General features: G+C 42.3%; 1 protein-coding gene across 3 annotated transcripts in view; it reads left to right on the top strand.

Moving 5' to 3' along the window:
• The window catches only part of LOC111866785 (protein Wnt-11b-2), a 69061-nt gene extending 47626 nt beyond the window's left edge, over positions 1-21435 (top strand). For all 3 annotated transcript variants that reach the window (XM_033752411.1, XM_033752412.1, XM_023856043.2), the window contains exon 7: positions 20566-21435. In XM_033752411.1, coding sequence (XP_033608302.1) covers positions 20566-20740 — 175 coding nt within the window. In that variant the 3' untranslated portion in view covers positions 20741-21435. The remainder of the gene's footprint in view (positions 1-20565) is intronic.
• The last annotated feature ends 242 nt before the right edge of the window (positions 21436-21677 follow it).

Here is a 21677-nt window from a genome sequence, read left to right as displayed (position 1 = left end):
TTGTTGTTTCGGCGCCACAAATATGCTCATGTTTTCTCAAGAAACGCAGGCAGTCCTTTCAAACATTAGTTAGGGTGTTGGAAGGGAAGGAAAGCAGAAGGGGTAGAGAAGACGAGTTTTAAAGCAAACCTCGGAACTGTTAATGTACTGCGTTGAGTGCGTTTTTATTAGCGTCCCTCCGCAAACCGCTCCGGGGTGTTCGACTTTATCGTCCTCGCCTAATGAACTGTATCCAAGAAGTATTTGAGGGAGGGTGGGTTAGGGGGTTTGAAAAACAAACTTCTCGAAACAAACTGAAATTTAAACATTACAACAACTATTAAAGACATGAGAGACCTTACTGTTAATGAGACTACAGTATTCAGAACAACTAGAATAAGATATCGTGTAATCTGGAAGAAGATTACCAGAGTTTCGGAGGGAAGTAATACCTCCATCTTAGGCCGCGCCATGGCTCAAGCGGTTAGTCGCTGGCTTCCCATCGCGGCGGCCCGGGTTCGATCCCGGGTCTGATCAAGTGGGGTTTGTAGTGGACGAAGTGGCGCTGGGGCAGGTTTTCTCCGAGTACTTCGGTTTACCATGCCAATCTTCATTCCACCAATTACTCCACAATCACCCTCAAGTATCATCTGGAGCTGGTACAATAGGCCAGAGGTTGCCGCAGTACAAGGGACTTAGTCCCACCCCACTAGCAATAAAAAAATACCTCCATCTTCAGGGTTGAAGAATATGCCGAGCAAGAAACAAGCAAGCAGTATGAAATCAGTGCTGTCTGCAGATTGCTTACCTACTTAGCTTAATCTTCCAACTCTGAATATGGAAACACTTTGCTCCTCCGAAACATAGAACATATACTAGAGTATACGGAATTACGAACTAAAAGGCAGCAATTTTCGTACCTACCGCTGTGATAATCTCAGTCATGGTTCGCGCATTAATATTACTAATCTCTAAATATTAGGACACTTACCTAGATGAGAATGTAATTAATATAACGGTATTCGAATATGTAATGCCGTGTAGTTCAATAAGGCACCGACGTTTAGGAGGAACGCACTAACTCACAACAGCTACACACGACACCCACAGGACACATGGGCGCATAGACGAGGGCATATCGCAAAAATTGTACTTATGGAAGGAAGCAGAGCAGTTTCGTCAGCAATTTTACAGACACCTGAAGATGACCAAGATGAAGATGTTGGTCGAAACATGTAGTATGCATACACCAGTGGTGTGGAAGAGATTTTAACATTTAAAACTTTTAAAGGTTTTAAAAATCAAGTTGCATGTGATAATACGAAGGAGAATCAGTACATAGGTCACAAATGGATATAAAACGTAAAACATACGATATTTGAACCTGAGAAAAACATTTGTTTGTTGACATATTCTGCACCAACATTGATACACTTGTCCCATCGCTTTATAAGTGTGTCGAAACCCGCAGCATAGAAGTTTTTTGACTGTTGTCTCAGCCACTTCCGCACCTCGTCGAGCATCATCTATGACTTTCAAACGCCCTTCTCGATCCAGTTGTGAACCGTTTTACTCGACAAACACTTCCAACCGTAAACAGGAATCATTTCTTTATGTATTCTTTGCATGGAATTATCTTACCCACAGCAATCGCACAACAGAACGCTGCTCTTCGGCAGTACACTCCCGAAACACGGTCGCCATTTTGACTACTAAAACCAGCCTCTGAATATGCGCATGCTCGTCTGCTATCTAGACTGTCATGAAGCTGGACTGTGCTGCTACCTAGTGATATTCATCGAAAACCTATTACCTATTACAGCTGTTTTACTTCCATTTGTGATCTATTTACTAACTCTCCCTTGTAACTAACAGGAAAGAAATACATGATGTGCAATAGGATGCTATGATACGATAGTCCTAGCTCTATATTCAGGATAGGAGTATCTGTCCTGCAGAGAGGCAGCAGGTTTCTTCTCTACCAAACCACACGGCGAATAATCCTATAAAATAATAATCATAATACTGTGCTCTATAATAACTTCAGCTCTCACAGATCAATTGTTTCGGAGATCAGCGCGCTTTGAGTGCAGAAGTTACGAGAGGATGGAGAACGTTGCAGGATGAGAACATGCAGACACTACGTCATGAAGGCATATGGGGGAGTGGATGTATAGATCCACTTGTTCTTGACCTCAGCACTAGCTGGAGGTGAGTGGTAAGCTTCACGTCCCGGTAGCTTTACCCCCGGGGAAAGAGACCTCAGTACCCACTGAATAGGAGGTTGGGTGGGCCCCAGAGCCGGTCTGACGACGTGAAGAAGAGAAAATCCTTGATCCTACTGGGACTCGAACTCCGATCTCTGGGTCGTGCAACCCATAGCCAGTCTCTATACGGACTACGCTATCCCGGCTCCTGTTTCATAATTTCTAGAATATTCCTCATCAAGTGTTATAACGGTGTTAAAATTAGTAACGTTGAACTGGGCGAAGCATGTAGAACGCATGGAGGATATGACAATTTCATATAAAGTTTAGGCTGAAAGCGTGCAGAAAATTGATTTCTTTCAAGCCCGAGGCGTAGGTGAGGCGTTGTGGGCTGTAAACATTTAGTTCAGGATATGGAGTTCAGCGAGATCTTGTGGACATGGTAATGAATATTCAAGTTTCATAAAAGGCAGGAAATTTCTTGGATAACTGAGCGGCTTGTCGACTAGATTCTAAAGTGGTCTGACGATGGTGTATAACACTCAGAAATACTAGCTTCTTGGACTTTGTCCATTGTCCAATATTCTAGAAACTAGAAAACACAGCGTTTCGGAAAGTGGATCTGTTTCCGTCCTCAGGCGAGGGGAGGAAGGCACCTACTCAGATGGGTCTCCTAGAAAGAGCTAACCTCAATCACTGAGCAGGTGTCTTCCCTCCTTCCTCTTACCTGAGAAGGGAAACAGATCCAGTTCCCAAAACGTCGTGTTTTCTAGTTTCTATAATATCGGACGGTGGACAAAGTCCAAAAACCCAGCAATTCCGAGGCTTGTCGACTGTTAAAAACAATTATGTTTCTTAAAATAAGACATCAGGAAAGATATGTAATTTTCTTATGTCCAAATATAATAACGTATTACATGTTCTCTAATTATACGTAAAATTGTGGCAAGAACAGCCGGATGTTGCGTGTGGGGACTAGGTATTACTGCTATACTAATCACATGTTCTTTACTTTCAGTAAGTTTTAACTGAATATTAACGCGTTAATACCTTATGTACTATAATCTATCACAACCAAAATCAAGGCGAGGTTAACAGCAACCTGGCAGCCAAGGATAGGTCAGATTAGAGCTACGACCTGACTCTTAGGAATAACGCAGACTCTCAATAAATCTGAGGGAAGGGAGGAGCCTGGACGTAATAAAGTGTAACTCCTGACGCCCCAGATCTATTCATTGCCTCTAACGTGATCCTTCTCCTACAAGGATCGTGACCCAGCCGTCAGACTCCGGCAATTATATCCTCGAGAGTGGAGACTTCAATGATAGCATAGAACACGAACCCAATATAATTCAGTGCCGCTTTGCCAGCAGTGACAACTGTGTGATATGGGTTATATCTGACGCCAACACATACGTGTAACTGTTGTGAGTCAATGCCTTCTTAATCGATAGCTCCGGGTTCAAATATCTTGTCGTGAGCCCGGCTGTTCTGGTTGAGTTTACCTAAGTCTTTCCCCGCTAAATGGTGGAATAGTACTTCAAATTAGGCCACGACCGCTTCCTCCCACATACTTAACAATCCATTTCTAGTCACCATACAATTCGACGTTATAAAAGGTGTACCAATATTCTGTGAGGTCATATTATCGGCCATTCTAAGCAAAAATTGTGTATGTATGTGGGTCATTTCATAAATAATGCACAGGTTGGCAACACTGCGGATTAGATGATGCGACAACAGTGAGCCTCACGTCAGTTACAGTTCAGGGTTTGAGAAGGAAGCGTGTTATTTTGTTTCATTTATAATGTACTCTGTTCTTAAATAACGTGAGTTACAAATTAAGCCTGCACGGTTCTCGGGTATTGTGACTGTTGAAGATCAAATGTCGTACATTAAGATCGAAACTTTACGTGGAAAAAACCCGACAGAAATCCACAGCTGAAATCACAGTCAAACGAGTGGAGAAGTCCATCTTCCCCACGACCAAAAAAATTTCGACCATCTCAATCAAAGGTCAAACAAATGATGATCTTTGCTTATGATCACCAAGCAATAATCATGACAGACAGAGTTCCGTGCGGGAAATGTGTCACAGCAGTTTATTATCGTGACTTTATGCAAAATCTGCGCAGAGAAATGCACAGAAATCGATCTCAGTTGCTCGAGGCTGGGCCGATCATTCTCCATGACAACGCTCGCCCGCACATCGGGAATGTCGTAACATAAAAGCTGCGCCAGTACGGTTGGGAGGTGTTGCCTCATGCTCCCTACAGCCCGGACATGAGTCCACCAGACTTCGACTTATTCCCAAAGTTGAAACGACCTATGCGAGGCCGTCGTTTTCCCTCTCTGGGAGAGCTTTCTGCTGCAGTACCCGAGCCTTCGACAGATAAACAAAGATGGTGTCCTGGATGGAATAGTAAAGCTTCCCACACGTTGGAACTCGGACATTGAGAAGTAGGGGGACTATATTGAAGGACTGTAAAGATATATTAAAAAAAGAAACATGGACGTAAACAAGAAATTGTGTGCATTATTTCTAAAATGACCTAAGTACATGCGTCCTATCCGGAACTGTTTCCGAGGTAGGGCTACTTCACTGTACAGAAGAACAACACGCCATGTCCTCACACGAGTTGCAAAGTGCACTGAAGTTGACGGTGGAATTTTCGAAACTGTATTATACTATGTAAGATTTGAGGTTTTCACGGCGGTGACTATGAAGAAAGCAGTCTTCTGGGATGTGGCACCGTGTAGATATCATACTAGATAAACTGTAACCAACTTTGTCACTTGAACGATAAGTACAGGTATTAGAAACAGTATGAAATATCTCTTCATTATCAACAATTTTGGAACTGTAGAGCGAAATAGCTCTATCTCGGAAACCGTTCGGAATAGGACATATGTACATATACACATTTGCTTAAATTAATCGATATTATGACCTCCTGGAATATTGAACTTTCCTCCTTGGAACCCTCTACAGACAGGGCTATTAACAGTTATTGATCAGAAATAAATAATATTATAGCGTATAGAGCCATTTCTGGGCAACATCTCGGTAAACACTTTCCCCGGCAATGGATAAGCATGTAAGAATACAGGTACTCTTTGAAATGGGATTTCCTTCTCAGTCCGTGCAAAGGAGTTATAAGGAGGGAAACTGAAACTAGAACTGTTTAGTTGGAAGGAAGCCGACGTTCAGGGAGGACTTGAGTAAATAGAGTAACAGCCATTGTTAGAAGCTGTTACCAGGAAACATCTAGTGAAGACACTGCAGGCTGGAAAAGACAGTGTGTGCTGCAGTGATTTGTAAAGTGTGGAAATCATCGATAATGTTATAGTTATTTGCAGTTAGACCCGTAAGTAGTCAATAAATCCAATATCCAGTCCAAACCCTCATCGAGAGTACTCCATAGTGCGTGACAATATCTAAAATTATACGAAAATATCCACCTCGAGGTTATAAATCGTTTAACCTGCGAAATCACCATGGGAATTTTACGCACCGCCTGTTTTAACACAGTAAATGTTCATTTTGCCCACGGAGTATGTGTATCATATGATTCTCACAATAAACATGGATTATTTTCCGAAATAGCATTAACTGGTTATCTTTATAATGAAAACGAAATTTATGTGTGGAAACGGCAACTAACTCCATAGAGCTGAGACCTTAAAAAGCTAACACTTGCTCACTCACTCAAGAAAATCCCAGCTCCTGTTAGAACTCAAAGGTTCATTACTACGAAGAGCCATATTTTCCGGGATATAACGCCGCGTAGTCCGTTCAAAGTCAACCGACGTTTCAGAAGAACATATTACTTCTAACTTCAGGGCCGAGAAATAAGTCAAGAAAAAAGCCAGCGTGAAGCACGCAGCAAGCAGAATTTGCTGGTTTTTTGCTTGGCTTATTTTTCGACCATGACAATGGAGACGACATGTTCCTCGGAAACGTTGATTGAATTTTAAAGACCTATATGCTGTTACACACCAGAAGATAGAATTTTAATAACCACCCTGTCAGAATCTCAAATCATTTATATTACCGTGTTCACAAGAACCTACCATTGGTCCTATCCTGAGAGAGATTAATCCAGTCCACACACCTCCATCTTATATCTGTACAGTACATTTTAATATTATTCTGCCACATATGTTTAGGTGTTCTTAGTGGTTCTTTCCTTCATGTTTCCCGCCAAAACCCTGTATTCAATCGCTATATGTCTATCCCATTTAAATACTGCATAGATTAACGTCAGTTTCAAAAGTTTTTTATTATTATTTTGACTGCAAATGGGGGTTTACCCTGTGAAATGGTAATGCAATACAACACAACACACAAAATAACCCGCCAAGCTCGAATAAAGCACAGCACACAAGACTACGCAACAATAAACAAAAGCGCACAACAATAAGGGACACATACTACACAACAATGAGGGAATTACAAGAAGGTAATCTGTCCAGAATCGTGTGAAATAAAAGGAAGGTGATTTGCAAATATTTCCAGTTTTACCGATCAGAATGGTTCTCTCTTTTCTAATGTGACTCGCTGTTACGTGCATGCCTATCTCTATAAACATGTTCAATGTACCTGAAAGAACTGTACCCGCCTTGCATATACACCAAGAACTGTGTCATGATGTACGTGTATATAGGCTACTTACTAATCGTGTATCATGCAAAGCAATAGGCTGGAGTTTATGAAATATATGCCGTGTGATTTACTATCTGCCATTTCGATTTACTTCAAGACGAAACCATTGCCAATAAGATTGTTACAGCACGTTCAACGGAGTCGTAAAACATGACCAAGCGAGGAGATCACGAGAGGAAAACGCGATTAGCGAAATGTTAATTGCGATTCTTATCTTACGCCTTAAGGTAACGAAACGATTGAACAGCTCAACAGAAAAGCTATTCAACTGACTTCTGGGCAAGGAAGAACATTCATAAGTTTTAATTTCGGGAAGGAAACACCGCCATCTTCCTAAGTGAGCAGACGATAGGAAACTGGCCGGCAGTGAAAGTCCTACCTTAGAAGTTCACAAGGTTCCACATTACAAAGTGGACCGTATCAAGAGGTAACGCTTTTGTAGTCAGGAGATTCTTGATTCGAATACCGTCCGGGAAAGAACTATTGTGGCTGAGGTTCTTCCTGTGTTTCCTGAGTTCCTCTAGGCAAATACCGGTAGAGTATTATTTATTATTATTATTATTGGAGGGGTGGGTTTCCCCATGCACTGCGACCAGTGGTCTATTGTACGTCCCCTCTGTGATATTCTACCAGTTTCGNGTTCACAAGGTTCCACATTACAAAGTGGACCGTATCAAGAGGTAACGCTTTTGTAGTCAGGAGATTCTTGATTCGAATACCGTCCGGGAAAGAACTATTGTGGCTGAGGTTCTTCCTGTGTTTCCTGAGTTCCTCTAGGCAAATACCGGTAGAGTATTATTTATTATTATTATTATTATCATTATTATTGGAGGGGTGGGTTTCCCCATGCACTGCGACCAGTGGTCTATTGTACGTCCCCTCTGTGATATTCTACCAGTTTCGATACCCTACCGATACTGGTGCTTGCCATCAGTCCCGACTCAGCCAGCCAGTTCGGCCTCTACTGGCTCAGCGGTATCTCTCAATGCTTCCCCCATCTATCAGAGGCGTTAAAGACTACTGTTGGGCGGGAAATGTCCGATCAATTTGGCTCAGTGGTCCCTTTGGGACATGACGTTCTTTTACTTGCCGTAAAGCTATGACACGGGACCCACGGCTTAAAGTCCCTCCTGGAGGACTTGTTCCCTGAATTTTTCCGCCCTTAAAAATTCCAAGACCTCCGCCGGGTTTGAGCCCGCGTACCTTGAGTCATGAGGTGGGAACGTTACCCCTAGACTACTGAGGTCGCTTACCGGTAGAATAGCTTATAATTAAGACACAACCGCTTCCTTCCACACCCCTTCCAGTTCGTTATTCACTAGCATTCAGTCTTCGATTCTATATAGTCTGAATTAGGTAAAGAATTGTTTACAAATCCTTCTTCACAGAATTATTCGCATGTTTATTATACATAATCTGCAGAATCTGCAATAAATGTATATGTTCAATAAGTACTGGCTCGTGAATGACCCATATACTTCCTTTTTCATTCACTTAGGTATCATTTTAATTCTTGTATTTGGGTCAGTTTAAAAGAGTTTTCTAAATGTGTGGTTTGTCATTAGCTGATCTGAGATTACCACAGCAATGAATTACCGAACATTACCCGGTTGCATATACATAAGTTATATACTAAGTCACGAAAGAATAAGCAGTGTTTCTTTCAGTGTATCGTGCCTATTTTGTGTGTATATATACTCGTATACGAATAATGGCCGATCACAGTGGTCACGCGGTCTAAGCCAAACACTGGGATCGTGATTTCGAATCCCACTCGAGGCATGGATGTCTGTGTGCGTTTATTCTGCGTTTGTGTTGTTCTGTGTGTAGGTAGCGGCCTTGTGACGGGCTGATCCCCCGTCCAAGGAGTCCTACCGACTGTGTATAGATTAGGAAACCGAAAAAACGGCCAAGGTCCACAATGGCTGCAGAGCCATACTAGTAGTATTTAAATGTGGATATGTGAAGTATAGTACACGGCATATGAAGCATACAGTTTATGATTGCGTGTTTACGCGTGTTGTTCTTGGAGATGGCGTTAAACATCGGCCTCGACGTATAATTCGATAACGTGTAAGACTGGAAATGAATACATGAGAAAGAAGGGAAGTTAATAGCACAAAAGCTTAATAAAAGTGATGAGACTATTTGAATTCTGAACGGGTATCAGGCTAAAATAAAATAAAATAAAATGGAAACCGTACCTTCCTCCAGAACGTTGATATGCTTGGACCAGACTACGTGATAGCTATGCGTTCCAAATATTCTTAGGAGAATGCGTCGACATACAGCAAGGTGAACATGGGAAATTAGGCTCACTATTAAATCCGGCTTCATGGAGCCGGGATAGCTCAGTGGCATAGCGATTGGGCCACGGACTGGATGATAGTAGGGGTTGGAATTCGAGTCCCACTAAGAACAAGATTTTTCTCTTCTCCACAGCATTCAGACCGGTTCTGGGGCCCACCCAGCCTCCTATCTAGTGGGTACCGGGGGCACTTTCCACGGGGGTAAAGCTGCCGGGGAGTGAAGCTGACCACTCATCTCCGGCTAATGCTGTGGTCAAGAATACGTGGCTCTTTACATCCATTTCCCCATACATGTTCATGGCGTAGTAAACACAACTTTACTTTCTTACGAAGTGATTAGCGCAAATTATGTGGCAAAAAAATTTTAAAAGCATGGATGCTTGTGAGAAACATATCATTCACATAGCATCACATACAGGGTGTGCCATTTAAGAAGCAAAGAAAACTACATTATATACAAGCTTTCGGGTGGCGTAAGTATTGTAATCTTATTCGATATTTCCTTGTCGTAGTACGCACTGCTAAATGCTTCAAGGAGAGCAGCATCCATTTTGGTGCCAAGTAATTTTCGAGGATTGACACACGTTCTGATCGTGAATACAGGATGCTCTTACGTTCACAGCTTCTGCGCAACTGGTGAGAGCAACAGGCTAGTAACCATAGTGACAGTGACAGCAATTTTACGAGGAAAGCTAAGAGAGTATATTTATAAGGAGGTACAGATTCTGATATCACTTCCTTACCACAAAACATGATTGTTGTTTGGGTTGCATCTTAAATGCTACACCCTGTAATTCTTGCTGTAAATAAACCGAATGATATACTTTTTAAATATAACAAGTTATTATCAAGGACGGCTGACAAAATATCTGCATATATGGATGAAAGAATAGGATTCTCAGGACCTCCCTCTTGGCTCGTTTCTCCCCGTTGTTATTTAACGAGCTCTCTATTGACTTTATTTATATATGTATGCACATTTACTAAGGTAACTTCTATTCAGAATTCAACGGGAAGTGTCATGTTTGACCTAAGTTTTCTTGTTAATATTTTCTGCTGCTCTGTTTTTTTTTTTGTTTCCTTTCCAGTCCTACATTCTGCGTAAGTGGTCGATAAATGCAATATCGAATCCAAAACTCCGTCTATGTCACACATACTACATAGAGACCTAGACAGAGGAAGATCCTTTATAGTACGTACTTCTAGGGTTCCGACAGATCGAAATAGTTCATAGAAGAAATGAGGTTCTGGATTCACCGTCTCTTAAAAACAATACGACTGCTAATAGAAATGTTGGGATGGGAAAATTTACTGGGGTTGAAAGTCCTTATGTCTTCAATTATCAGTGAATCTCACGTTATCTGCTATTGGAAAGTTATTCACGTAGATCAAAGTTCCTAGATTGTGAAGACTTCTATCTCCTGGGATATAACGCCGTGTAGTCCGTTGAAAGTCAACGTCTGCCTCTGGCTCTGCTTTCCACCTGCTTTCACGCTGGTTTCTTGCTCGGTTTATTCTTCAGTCCTGAAGATGGAGGCAACGTATCACTCCAATTTATCGGTTGGTTTTCAACGGTACACACGGCGTTATATCCCAGAAGATAAAACTCCCCGTTACCACCGTTGTGAGAACGTCAAAACCGTACTAAATTCTATTTTCAACATATGTATTTCCGGTATTTAAAAGCCGGTGGGAGATTCAGGCTTAGTTAGAGAGGAATTTACTCTCGTCAGGTTGCCTAAACAAGGTTCGAGGTGTCCTCATTCGCAGGTGCTGTGAGTGTACACTCCAAGCCAGGAACCCGTCATTATCGCGTTACGAACGGAACGCCTTCACACAATGGTAGATGGCTCTGCGCCCTATCCTGTAATTATAACGCGGGGTATAATAATCCCGACCACCCTATGTCAGGTTTCGAAGTGGCAATTCCAAACGTACGTATATACATCACTCGAAAATTTTCACTGCTATTGTTATATTATTAACCATAGATGCTTCTAACCTGTTATTCAAGAGGAAAAATATTTATGACAATTTCGTGAATACTTTTTTATTTTGATTTATTTGATAGTTTTAATATATAAATCTAAAATTTTGTCGATTGTTTTATATGGATATGAAACCCGGTCTTTCATATAAAGCGAAAGATATAGACTATGGATGATTGTGAAAGGGGTGCTAAGAAGATGGTGACTTTAGGATACGGGCAACCATAGGAATATTTCCGAAGGAGTAGAGCCAGAAAATTTACTTTCAAGTTGACATTGATGCTACTTCACTTAACGCCGTACAGCATTCAGTACAGAATAATACATTTAAAAAAGAAATACTTTAATTTCTGTTGATTAATAATTGATACATTTTTTCTATAGTGAATGTTGTCTTCCTCCAAATGCAGGGGAGCACATGCTTGGCCTAACCCCCCCCCCCTTGCGGATGCCCTTGCCTAAAGGTGCGAAAGTAACATAAGACTGAGGAAGGCGACACAATGAAGCCCTTCATAATTTATGCTCCCGACCAGATACTGTTAGGATGACGAAATCGAGGCAGACGATGTGAATGATAATGTAGAACGCGTGGTAAAGTTCATAATTGCGTATACAGGTTTCGTCGGGATAAATGGAGACCTCTTGGAAAACACAGGCTTAAACTGAAGGATAATATTAAAACAGATATTAAAGAGAAAAGTGTGGGAGGTTGTAAAATGGATTCATCTGGCTCAGAAAGGTTAGAGTGATGGAGTCCTTTCAACCCAATAGTGAACCTTTGGTTTTCATAAAAGACGGTGAAATTTCTTGAATAGCTGAGCAACCATTAGGTTCTCAACAAATATTCTGGACCATAGAATCAGTCAGATATAATGCACGATCATTAATATCGGTTTTAATATTTCCCTTCATTCTATGCCTACATCTTCCAAAACAATTTCTTCTACTTCACATAAAAGCTGTATAAACGATCGTCTCATGTTACTATCCAGTAGCACGTTTTTCTGAACGGACGGGGGTGATGCAAGAAATCGCAGGACCTCAGAGAAACTATTTCCGTTTCTAGCTACAGTCTCCAAGCACATACACACCCACCCAGTATCCAGTATCACGATTTCACTGCATACGCACGTTATCAACACGGAAATTTCTTCTCGGAAAAGCTGGAGACTGCAATATCAGCTGAAGCATAGGCACCTCTCTCACTCCTGTGTGTGAGTCCATCCCGTAAATACTACTACAGCTTTCTGTCGGGGATAGAATCAGGATATCGGAGAAAACTTTTGGGTATCTTAAATAAACACACATCCACATCACCGGGCCTAATACATTTATAGGGTTGTGAAAATGACGTATTGGGCCCAACAGATTCGCTTTCTGGGCTGCGTCCATGGTCGGATGTTCTAAGAAAGAGAGCGCAGGTTTTCGGGAAAAAGATCAAGTCGGGGCACCTGCTCAGTTTGGTCTGTCAGATACAGCTGATAGCAATGATCTTACAGCGACGGAAATTAGTCCCTTCTAACGGAACCATTTGAGTAGCCCCCATCAACACACACACACGCACTTGAGGGTTTGAGCAGAGCCAAATTCTAAACATTTGTCGAGTCGAGTCGAGTCTATGTTACGACCGACGATCAGTCGGTCAGTCTATCTTTGAAGAAAGCTCCCATCTGGGGCTTACGACCAGATCTTTATTACTGCCGGACATTGCGGGTTTGCTGTTGTGGGGCGCTCTCTCTCTCTGGCGAGACAATTATTGCTGGTCCTTGACAGCGCAGTCATTTTCGGGTCCGAGACTTGTGGGACTCGCGACCATATTTTACCGGCTCAGATTCGAGACTTCCCCTTTCGTCGCCACCTACGGCTCGTAGAGCTACAGTGGAGGTATCCTACCCAGCCTCCACTCTTGTGTTCCGGTTTTTAGCCTACTTTCTCTATAAAAACAAATAATAAAAGTATGATTGTGAAATCACCTTGTTGTTTCAGTATGTGTATCTGTATACGTGTAACCCTTATCGTCGCTAGGCAACGGTTCGGTAAACACGTTCCCGTGGAAACAATGGAATTGTTGGGGACATCGTTCCCTATGCGGTCCGTGTCGAATGAAATGAAAGTAGGCGGTTAATTCTTTTCAGAACGATTCCAACCCGTGTGGAGGGGGGGGGGCGAATACCTACACCGTGACCCTGCGAGTCGTAGGAGGCGAAAGGGAAGTCTCAAATTTGAGACAGTAATATATGGTCTCGAGTACCAAGGGACTTGGACCCGAGAAAGACTGCGCTGGCAAGGACCAGGAGCATATACAAAAGACAGACCCGTCCTCTCGTCAGAGAGGGCACCCACAGAAACAAGACCGTAACTGTCAAATAGTAATAAATATCTGGTCATGAGCCCCAGGAGGGTGCTCGACACCAAGACTTACTGACTGACTGGCCGTCAGTCGCAATGTGACTTTGTCTTTGACTTTGACTTTTCAGAACGTATTAAGGTATCGGAAAATAGTCAAAGTCCAGAAATACCTGTGGAAACCAAGGCCACAAGAGTTGGGTTTTCTCTAGCAGTCTCTTTTTTCTCTCTCTCCGGTGTTCAAGAATTTACTAGCGCATCAAAAGTTGTTCTGAAACCAGATTCTTCCGAACCTCAAGAAATCAACCGCGCAAGACAGCTGTTCCGACATTGCAGACAGTAATTACAGGAATCAAGGGACAAAAGAATGGACACAAAAAATGGGAAAAATTCTCGAAATGGAGAACTTGTAACTCACTGAGAAGATATCTTAGAAACCTGCCAAAATGCGTTATGTTTCGTTTGCTTCTGTTTGCCAGATCACGGAGACCGCCCGCCCGTCCGTCTTAACTTTCCCACGTGCAAACTTTACGTGGTTCACTGCAACAGTGGCTTCAAGTCACGGTGTAGGACCTCAAATAAGGATATCCAACTTCAAGAGCCTCATCACACCAATCCCTTTCTTTCTCTCTCTGTGGTTCTACGGCCCTTTCGTCCTTGGCCGCTTTTTCATTTTCTTAATCCTATACAGAGTCGGTAAGACTCCTTGGACGGACATCAGCCCGTCGCAAGGCCATTACCTACACACAGGACAGCACAAACACAGAATAAACACAGACAGACATGACTTGAGTGTGTTTCGATCCCACGACCCTAGTATTCAAGCGAGCGGAGACGTTTCATGCCTTAGACCGCGCGGCCACTCTGATCGGCCCATTACACTAACCCATAGTCTCCTATATACATATAAACAATATTCATAAATGTAAGCGTGCAATTTTCTGTTGTAATTACAAAATTTTACATCGCCATAGCCACGAAATGTCGAGTTTCACCACGCTGAGTAAGTCAATAGGTCACGAACGAGCAGCACACTTTTATTTCGCTATATCATATCTATTCTGTGAGTACAGATATTTTGTTATGGATATGTATATATAGGAGACAATTTACGGGTGGTTATTTGTGTGTGCTGTTCGTGGTAGATTGAAATAAGCATCGGTCTCGACGCATCATTCAACAACATGTAGGGCTGGAAAGGAATACGGGAGAAAGTCGTGGAAGTTAATGGTACATATTCTTATACAACATATGATGAGATTTCCCGCTCAATTCTCAACGGCCGTTACGCTGACATGACATTGTAGAAAACAAATCGTAAATAGGAGAAACAAGACCCTCAACCACGTGATGCTGGACCTATCTGGAGGCGGGCCCTTCTTGAGGCAATAACAAGCCACTCGGGTAGTAAATAGATTTCTCGCCTTTTACGTAATCCGAAAACTTGTCACCCTATTCGCAAGAGCTCACTATTGAACCTTATTTCTAAGCCACATGAGTCCAATCAACACTGTCCCACCTTATTTCTTCAGAATTCATTTTAATATTATCTTCTAAGCTATATCTTCCTTTCTGGGTTTCTTACCAGAATTTTTGTGTGCACTTTTGGTTTTGCACGTGAAATATCCTACCCATCTCATCTTCCTTGATTTGCTCGGGCACTGAACCCTTGCACTACAAACAAATCTACTAACTGCATATATGGAGTTAGGTAATGTGCGTTAGTATAGCCGCGAAACGCGTATGAATTGCGTAAAAATTGCTTGACGTAACTCTGAATATCTCGGGCCAGTTCGTTCTTTACAAGAACTGCGCAAAATGAAGATTGTTTTTGTCCGCCCGGAATTACTTGACGAATTTAAACGTCTATTGTTGAGTTTTTTCATTCAAAGTTTCCGTTCAAGAAGCATTTATCGTCACTATCTTCTTTTCAAACGCAGAACATTACATAATATTTCTTATAAAGCATATCTCATTAACTCCATGAAGCCGACTCCTTGAAAAATTAACCTTCAAGCAAACTTAAGATAAAATGTAAAGTTGTCCCTGTCCTTAAGCGCGATTCCATGAAAATATACAGAGGAGTGAAGGTGTAGCTCCGCCATTCTTGTCCTCGACACTTGATGGAGGTGAGTGTTCAGCTTCACGCTCTCGTCGCTTTACCTCCGTGGAAATAGCCCCCAGTGCCCATTGGATAGGAGGCTAGATGGGCCCCACAGCCGGTCTGGATACTATGAAGCAGTAGAAAAAACAATCTTGCCTCTACCGGGAATCGAAATCCGGCCATCCAGCTCATAGCCAGCTTTTATATCCTATTGTACATTACACGTTTGAACCGTAAACAACCATCGTTAGGTGACTACCCAAAAATCATCAATATAATATAAAACTATAAATACAAGATTTTTTTCGTATGTGGGGATGTATATAAAAGTGGATAGAATAATAATGGTTTATTACCGACTTCATTTTACAAAGACATAAGTGTAAAGCTGAGATCATTTGTTTTAAACATAAGTATTATCTTTCTTTTATTTCTAGTGGGGCGGGGCTAAGTCCCTTGAACTGCGGCCACTTCTGGCTTATTGTACCAGCCCCAGATGATAGGTGAGGGTGATTGTGGAGCAATTGGTGGAATGAAGATTGGCAGGGGAAACCGAAGTACTCGGAGAAAACGTGCCCCAGCGCCACTTTGTCCACCATAAATCCCACTTGACCAGACGCGGTGGAAAGCCCGCGACTAACCGCTTGAGCTATGACACGGCCCTAAGTAATATCTAAAGTATGGAATTAACATTTTTGCTATCTACCTCTAACTTCCTATACACTTTTTCCATTTCACAGCCTTACATACTTTCATTTCCCTTTCGTATCATTCTTGGTTAATCGAAGTCAAACAAAATTAAAAATTAAAATACCCCATGTGCCACTCTTGTACACAGCTATCCGACAATGACGCAAAAAGCCACCAACAAGGAAGGTGCGTCGGACGGAATTTCTGCCATGCGCAGTAGAAATCCAGCGTTATAAATCAGACGACAGCAGTTCGCTAACACACCAGTATGCGGAGGGAAATTCGTAAGACGCCTGCCTGTAAGTAAGGGGGTATAAGTTACTTCATGGCGCAGACTTCTTGAGAACCTATTAGTAGCTCAGATAGAAAATTCTCCGCCTTCTGTGGAACACCGAAAATGTACCACCGCGCCCGTAAGAGTCAAAGACTGAAAAGTACAATTATGAAGCTCCTCATTATGCAATTTTCTCGAACTTCCTATTAAGTTCTCCATCTTAGCCCCAAATATTCCCCTCGGCACCCTGTTCTCAAACACTATACTACTGTCTGAGATGTGACGCTATGTAGCCCAGTAGAAGGCCATCGACGTTTCGGAGGAACATGCCGCCTCTATCCTCAAGGGAGAAGATGTGGCAAGCAAGCAGAAAACTGTCATTTATTCTTTCATCGTATGAAAGATGTTCATTAAAATTGGTATTAGTATTGTCAGGTATACAAGGTTGGCGTGACTAATAATAATGGGTTCTGAATTTGATGAGTGGGTTTATTGGCACCCTTTTTCATTCATTCATTCATTCATTCATTATTGGAGGGGGTGGGTTTCCCCATGCACCGCGACCAGTTGTTGATCTATTGTACGTCCCCCTTTGATATTCTACCAGTCGCCATACCCTTCCGGTACTGGTGCTCGCTATCAGCCCCATTCAGCCAGCGAGTTCGGCCCCTCTACTGGCAGTGGTACCCGATACTTCCCCATCTACCGGAGGCATTGGAAACTACTTGGGCGGGAAACTTTGTCTAATTTTGCTCAGAGGTCTCCTAGAGACATGAGGATCTTTTACGTGCCGTAAATCTACGACACGGGACCCACGGCTTAAAATCCCTCCCGGAGGACTTGTTCCCTGAATTTTTCCGCCCTTAAAAATTCCACGACCTCCGCCGGGTTTTGAACCCGCGTACCTTGAGTCATGAGGTGGGAACGTTGCCCCTAGAGTACGGAGGCCGCTTTTTGGCACCTCTTTACAATTACAATCAATTATAACAGCTCACACATTGAAGTCCTTCTGAACGACGTCTGTCTGACGAATCTCTGTTAATATTCGTTGTCGCAGAAACAGGAGTTCGCGTTCCGCTGTATAGAAAATTAACTTCTGTTTCTGCTGCTATTCCGGATTTTAGGCCGTGTTTACCGAGCCGTTCCATAGAAATGTATTATTCCGTCATATTATATTGCCATCAGAGGGCCATCCTCACCTTTGTGCTTTCCAATTTCGCCCAACATCAGTAACAACATTCTAGCTGAGCGAACTTGTGAGGTGGGAGTGGTAGTGACACTGTCCAGTGTAAGGACCCGGGATTTTGTGTTGTAATATACACGTAGCTTCGAGAAGTTCACAGATTTTGAATTTCATCTCGAAATCTGCATGTTCCTCTCCCTCTGACACTGCGGGCATGTGAGAATTTGCTATGGAGATCAAAAACATGTCTATAAATAGCATATGGAAAATTTTGTGTTGAATTTGATGTCCTTAAGACGGTGACTATGAAGAAGTTGTCTTCTATGTTGTAGCACCGTGTAGTTTAGAAAGAGCCCGACGTTTCGAAGAAAATATCACCTCTATCTTGAGGATCGAAGAATAAGACAAGCAGGAATCCGGCAGCAATAGGACAACAATATCAGCTTCGTCCCTGAAGATGGAGAAGCTATATTCCTCCGAAAGTTCCCACTTTCTCCTAACTACTCGTACATAGCGTTACAGGCCTGAATACTGTACTTTTAATTTTATTATGTCCAAATGGCAGCGGTGGGAAACCTTGAGGTTATATCTGAAAAATTATGGTAATGGATGCAAATTAGACCTATAAATTGTAATATTGTTACTGTATTTCCTCGATTTCAAGATGCCGTCGTTTGTAAAAGGCACCCTTCATTTTAAGACGCAATAATGAAAGCTGATCGATCTCTCTTCACGACAGAAAATTAGTTAATATTAAAACGCTTTGTATTTTGAGGACCCAAGCCCCCATCAGGTTCTTGATTTAATGTCACACGTAACGACATTTTTAACAACGGAAATAGAAATGTAAGATTTGAGGCTTTCACGGCGGTGACTATGAACAAAGCAGTCTTCTGGGATTTGGCACCGTGTATAAGTGGTGTTAACCGACGTTTCGGAGGAACGTATCGCCTCCATCTTCAGGGTAGAAGAAAATATAAGAATTCTGCAAGCGAAGAGACCGTGAGAACCGGTAAAAGCAGACTGTTTGGGAATATACACAGCTATGTGAGAGCAGTGAGGGTGAAGGGGGAAGGGCAAGTATACAAGTGAAAGCAGTAGTGTGGGAGGGGTAGGGGAAATAGAAATGATTTCGGAATGATCTCTGCTTCTATCTTCGTGTTCTGTGTCCCATGACTGGCGCTACGGACGTGGAGATTTTCCTTACGCTTTTGTCATATATTGTGTCATGACGCCCGAAATCCGGAACAGCGAAGTCAGAATAGACATTCGATTTTAAGCAACGACTCGGTAAACACATTCCCGCGGCAACGAATACGCACGCAACAATCGAGTAACGCGCTCTAAATACGGCTTCCTAAAAACAGAGAGATTGTTTTTTGCGTGGTCCGTGCAAAGTGGTTATAAAGAAGAGTTCAGGAGTTGGCAGTTGTCGAATCGAATAGAGTCGAGTCGAGTTTCGAGACGCCAGCCTGGAAGAATATGAGCTTGGGAGCAGACGTGAGTCGAGTCTTCAGTCGAATTTTCAGCTGCAGATTAATGGCAAGAAAGAAATTAGGCGTGAAAAGAGGACCTCATGCTATGAAATCAGTTGCCAGCATATGGTTAGTGAAGACTGAGGACCCTAGTGTACGTGTGTGTGTAACGGTGAACTGTAAAGTGTGGAAATAGCGATAGCTCTGTATTACTCGTAGTCCCGAGTTGTGTGAATAAGGTGTCAATAAAATCAATTATTCAATCCAGAACTCGTCTTATAAGTCACGCACAACCCCTCCCATATGTGACAGTATAATTAGACATAAATTCTTAAACGCAAGCAAATGTAAGACACGTCCCCATTTCAGACATGTCGAAACGTTTAAAAAGTCTATCTCAAAATCGAGAAAATTCATTAAATTTTAATGTCTGGTGTCGAAGTAAGAACGCCAGAATCCTAAGTTATTCTATGAACTTAAACATAATTAATCATAATTGCTATTAACTTCACTGGGGACAGTCATTCTTGAGAAGCTAACAGTGGGTTAGCTAGTCAATGGATTACAATCCTTTTCTGAAACAAGGAGTTTTGGTATCGTATTCACAAAAGCATAGTTCAGTAGGTACAGCCAACCAAGCTTATCCAAGGGATACCGCGGGGTTCTTTCCCCCGTGGTAAAGCGGCCGAGGCGTGAAGCTGACCACTTACCTCCAACTAGTGCCAACGTCAATAATACGTGAATCTATGCATCCATTCCTTCATACGTCTTCATGGCGTAGTGTAGGGACAACTTTACCTTTTACCCATACTGGAGTCTAAGAATGCATATGCTGCAATTGTTATGGATCTACCAGAGGTTCCGCTTCCTGTACTTATAATCCAATCATAACAAATAACCTTTAAACAACAATATAAAATAAACTTTTCAAGATCTTCTAAACAAGCACGTGTCATTAACCATCTACCAGCTGAATTATTACCACGTGCAACTCGAGCTCTGCCATCGCACTTCAGTAACAATATCTCACGCAGTAACAAATGTTAGAAAGTATCACCCTGTCAATTATTACGATACAAGTCGGTAGGTCAGGTATATTGCTGTTGGCCCTCGCAAGCTCAGTCAATCCTGGTTTCAGGTCCCGTAATGATTAATGACCATATTTTTGTTCTTTCCAGACCTTGAACATTTTTTCAAATGGTGCCTCCTCTTTGACGGGAGGAGGAGTCGTGACTACTGCTGGTCACTCCGTCTGTACTGGGGGAGTGACTACCCTGGATCACTCACTCACTCATGAATCGACTGCAGCAAGAATCTTATAAACTGTCTTCACCTATTCCACAGGTCGTGCAATACCAGTTCCCATGGATACGACAGCTGTGAGGACATGTGCTGCGGTAGGGGCTACAGCACCATCAGCGTCGAGAAGGTGGAACGATGCCAGTGCAAGTACCACTGGTGCTGTTATGTCCAGTGCAAGATTTGTCGCCGATGGGTGGACACTCAAGAGTGTAACTGACAAACAGTTGAAAATCGTTGGCTCAAACGCTTCATCCGAGAGGAAGAATGCTGCATTTCATTCTCTGATCCTGTCCTTAAGTTTATTTCATTTGAAAGTTTCTAAGATTCCTCGCAAATCTCGTTTAAGTTAATAAGAACTGCAGCATGTTTCGTCGTACATACAGATTGGGAACCTCATGCTCTTCCAATATGTGAGCGGCAATTCGCATTAGATTAAAACAGGACAAAGTATTTCAATTAATTGAACAATGAAATTTAAAAATGTTTTCCCAAGTATTTCTTGATTTTAATGCTTCAGAATAATCCTTATTGAGTTTAATACAATATTTAGATTATTTTTTCTTACTATAATAGTACTTTTTTTTTCTGTGTAAATTATGAAAATTTCGAGGACATGAGAAGTCATTCAAATTAGTACGCTGAAATGGCAAGTGTCTTAATTTTCGGCCATGATAAAACCTCATATGTCTGATGAAAGTGACATCTGTTTTTGGGAGTTTTATGTATCCCTGAATATTACTTACCCACGAAAGAATATCAGATATGACAACTTAAAATGGCGACTTCATATTATAGATAATAAAACTGACACATAGTTAATTAACAAGTACTTAAACAAACTGCACATATTTTTTTTAATTCGCTTAGTGGGGGGTGGAGCCCAACTGGGTCCACTCGGCACGGCGGCCACTAATTGCCCTATTGTAGCCTGCATCGGGTGATTATGATGATGGAGAATTTGCTGGAATGAAGATTGGCAGGGGAAACCGAAGTACTCGGAGAAAACCCGCCCCAGCGCCACTTTGTCCACCATAAATCCCACTTGACCAGACCTCGGGATCGAAGCCGGGCCGCCGCGGTGTGAAGCCAGCGACTAACCGCTTCAGCTATGGCGCGGACCTAACTGCACATTAACCAAACCATTCGCTTCCATC

This window comes from Cryptotermes secundus, unplaced genomic scaffold, assembly GCF_002891405.2.
Source record: "Cryptotermes secundus unplaced genomic scaffold, Csec_1.0 scaffold384, whole genome shotgun sequence".
Taxonomy (NCBI): Eukaryota; Metazoa; Arthropoda; class Insecta; order Blattodea; family Kalotermitidae; genus Cryptotermes; species Cryptotermes secundus.
This window is presented reverse-complemented; position numbering and strand designations above follow the sequence as displayed.